The 3212-nt window shown below is 65.4% G+C and overlaps 1 protein-coding gene across 3 annotated transcripts in view; it reads right to left on the bottom strand.

Annotated features, from left to right (window-relative positions):
- Nucleotides 1–913: 913 nt before the first annotated feature.
- The window catches only part of LOC125354486 (tumor protein p73-like), a 35474-nt gene continuing 33175 nt past the window's right edge, over nucleotides 914–3212 (bottom strand). For 2 of the 3 annotated variants that reach the window (XM_048350103.1, XM_048350101.1), the window contains 2 exons: nucleotides 3080–3173; nucleotides 914–1250 (listed from right to left, as the gene is read on the bottom strand). In XM_048350103.1, the coding sequence (XP_048206060.1) occupies nucleotides 915–1250; nucleotides 3080–3173 (430 nt within the window). In that variant the 3' untranslated portion in view covers nucleotide 914. The remainder of the gene's footprint in view (nucleotides 1251–3079; nucleotides 3174–3212) is intronic. The other variant, XM_048350104.1, reaches the window with a different exon arrangement.

Genomic DNA, 3212 nt, shown 5'->3' with positions numbered 1-3212 from the left:
TGGGTTCCCCACCCCTGCCTGCAGCCCTTCCTCCCTCCCGCTATTACAGGAGGGCCACACCCTCCAGGTTTCTTTCCATCCGACCGTCCTGGGAACAAGTGACTTCCTTGTCTGCTTTGCCACTCAGGGCTTTTTATTACAAATTTTAGTCTGGCTCATGGCGACGACATGAAAAACCTGGGAATGTGCTAAGCTGGTCTTTGAAGGAACCGTGGGCAAGTTTTACAAAAAAAAAAAAGCTGACCCACCATGTAGAAAGTACCATTTTATCACACCTGGACAGTTCCCAGCAGTCTGCGCTGAGAGCCAGACGCCACGGCTGGCGGCCAGGCCCTCTCGGGACGCGGGCGGCGTCTGGGGCTGGACGGGGAGAGGCCCCGCCCTCCGCGCCTCCCTCTCCAAGTCAGGTGCACCGACTCTCTTCCCGCAGGAGAGGTGGGCGTGAGCTAGGGGCGGAGCCAGCTTTGCATCCTGCGGGGGAAGCCCAGCCCCACCTCGAGCAAGGACACCGTGGGGCGTGAACTCACACGTGCGGGTGTCTCAGGTGCGTCCCCGCGCTGTCCGTGGCCACCCGGCGGCAGGGGACTCCAGACAATACTGTTTGGCAGCCTGTCGGCCTCCGACAGAAGCATCTCGTGCGCTCCCCAATGGCGTGGAGACCACCGAGGCTGCCATCCCACCCGCAGAGACGGCACACCCGGAGCTTGAACACAGCCAGGCAGCAAGGCTCCAGACGTTTCCTCTGGGCAGCTCACATCCAGTTCGGCCGGGCCTCTCTGGGGGTCAGTGGAGTCTCGCAATGTCCCCGTGGGCAGGGCGCCTGGCGGAGGTCCTTGCGGTTTCCATGGAGAAAGCCCGCGGGTCCTGGCTCCGGTGGGCGGGCGGGCGGAGGAGGCGAGGGGGGCCGGGCGGGCTCAGTGGCCCTCGCCCTCGGGGAACTCCTCCTTGATGGGTTGCTTCCGGGACTTGCAGTCCGGCAGGTCAAAGCCAAAGTCCGCCCAGTCGTCGGGGCCCGCGGCGGCGCCCGGGCCGGCGCGGTTGGGGATGGTGATGGTGTGGCGCACGCGGAAGTGCACGGCCTCCATGACCCTCTGGCGCTGCAGCTCGCCCGAGCCCCCGATGGAGATGGTGGCGGCGTTGCTGCTGGAGCGCAGCAGCTGCTGCCCACAGTCGTGGCCCTGCTTCAAGTCCTGCAGGCCTCTCCAGATGGTCATGCGGTACTGGTCGGGGATCTTCAGGGCCCCGAGGTCCTGGGAGAACAGCCGGCGGCTCAGAGGGGAGGAGGAGCCGCGGCCCAGAGCCAGGGCCGCCCCGCCCACCGCCAGGCATGTCCCGTCGTCGGGAACCCCCTTCCCCCCCCCCCAGGCCCTAGACGTGACAGTGTGGAGGCAGCGGCTGGGGCCGCCGTGCCGGCTGGTTGTCCACCCCCACGCTTGCGGTTGTGCTGAGAGCCCCTGTGCGTATGGGGTATCAGAAGGGAGAATGCGCACATGGGCCTCCCCCGGGGCTCCAGGCTAGCAGGGCCCGACCACAGCAAGAGCGGAGATGGAGGCCGGAAGGACCACCTGCCTTCTGGCCTCAGGGCTGGCCCCCCCTTGTTAGCCCAGCCCAGCCCTGAGCCCCTGCTCGTGGATCTCACTAGCAGGGAAAGGGGTCATGCCTGGTCTCAAAGCTGTCAAGCAGGGGCCACTAAGGCACAGTGTGGGTGGCGGGCAGTTAGGGACACAGAGGGTGGTTAGGCACTGGCCCCAGCTGGCTGGCAAGTCACACCTCGCCATCTGTATCTCCGGCCTGGGCCCTCGGCTGGGCTGGCCTCAGGCCCTGGCCGATCCAGCTGGTTGGAGAACAGAGGCTGCACAGAGCTTCAAGGCCCAAACGAGGCGCAGGACACGAGTCCGGCGGCTGTGTCTCTGGACTTGTCAGTGCTAACAGCACGGAGGAAAAGTCTCCTGGGGCTGCCTGCCAGTGTTCGCAGTCCACCCCAGGACAAGCCCTGGCGGTCTGGTCAACCCCGAACGTGTGGTGGCCACGGGTAGGAGGAGAGGTGCGCCAGCCACTTGCCAGCTGTGGGCCTCAGTTTCTCCATGTCTACACAACTCTGAACTACCACCAGCTTCCCCTGGCTCCTGCACTGTTCAATTTTTTTATGTCTTGGAAACGGCCCATTCCCAGACACCAAAGGCAGATGGTCTGGGGCACAGGAAAGTGGAACAAGAAGACCCCCTCAAGCCCAGTTCCCAGAAGCTGGGATCATGTCTACTCAGCTGCCTCCAGCACCAGCCAGACAAGCCCGTGGGTCCCGTGGGCGCTGACTGAGCCTGGCCCCTGGGTCCTGGGTGCTGACTGGGCCTGGCCCCTGGGTCCTGGGTGCTGACTGAGCCTGGCCCCTGGGTCCTGGGTGCTGACTGGGCCTCATCCCTGGGTCCTGGGTGCTGACTGAGCCTGGCCCCTGGGTCCTGGGTGCTGACTGGGCCTGGCCACTGGGTCCTGGGTGCTGACTGGGCCTGGCCCTTGGGTCCTGGGTGCTGACTGGGCCTGGCCCCTGGGTCCTGAGTGCTGACTGGGCCTCGTCCCTGGGTCCTGGGTGCTGACTGGGCCTGGCCCCTGGGTCCTGGGTGCTGACTGGGCCTCATCCCTGGGTCCTGGGTGCTGACTGGGCCTGGCCCCTGGGTCCTGGGCGCTGACTGGGCCTCATCCCTGGGTCCCGAGCGCTGACTGGGCCTCATCCCTGGGTCCCGGGCGCTGACTGGGCCTCATCCCTGGGTCCCGGGCACTGACTGGGCCTCATCCCTGGGTCCCGGGCGCTGACTGGGCCTCATCCCTGGGTCCCGGGCGCTGACTGGGCCTCATCCCTGGGTCCCGGGCGCTGACTGGGCCTCATCCCTGGGTCCCGGGCGCTGACTGGGCCTCATCCCTGGGTCCCGGGTGCTGACTGGGCCTGGCCCCTGTGCTCTGGGTGCTGACTGGGCTGGGATCTGTGGGCAATGCATCTCTCCTGCTTGAGCGTGGGAAGGTCTGCGAATCCCTCAGCTGAGAGAGAGGATGTGTGCCCGAGCTGGGCAGGCGGGCAGGCATTTACCTCTATCGTTAGGTTCTGCAGGTGATAGATGTTCTGTAACCCCTGGGACGTGAAATACTCGATGCAGTTGGGACAGCCCAGTCCTGTTAAAAAACTGCAGGCGGAATTGGAGAAATAAAGCATTAACTCCAAG

Source organism: Perognathus longimembris, chromosome 7, assembly GCF_023159225.1.
Source record: "Perognathus longimembris pacificus isolate PPM17 chromosome 7, ASM2315922v1, whole genome shotgun sequence".
Classification (NCBI taxonomy): Eukaryota; Metazoa; Chordata; class Mammalia; order Rodentia; family Heteromyidae; genus Perognathus; species Perognathus longimembris.
The sequence above is the reverse complement of the archived record's forward strand: the minus strand, read 5'-3'. Positions and strand labels throughout refer to the sequence as shown.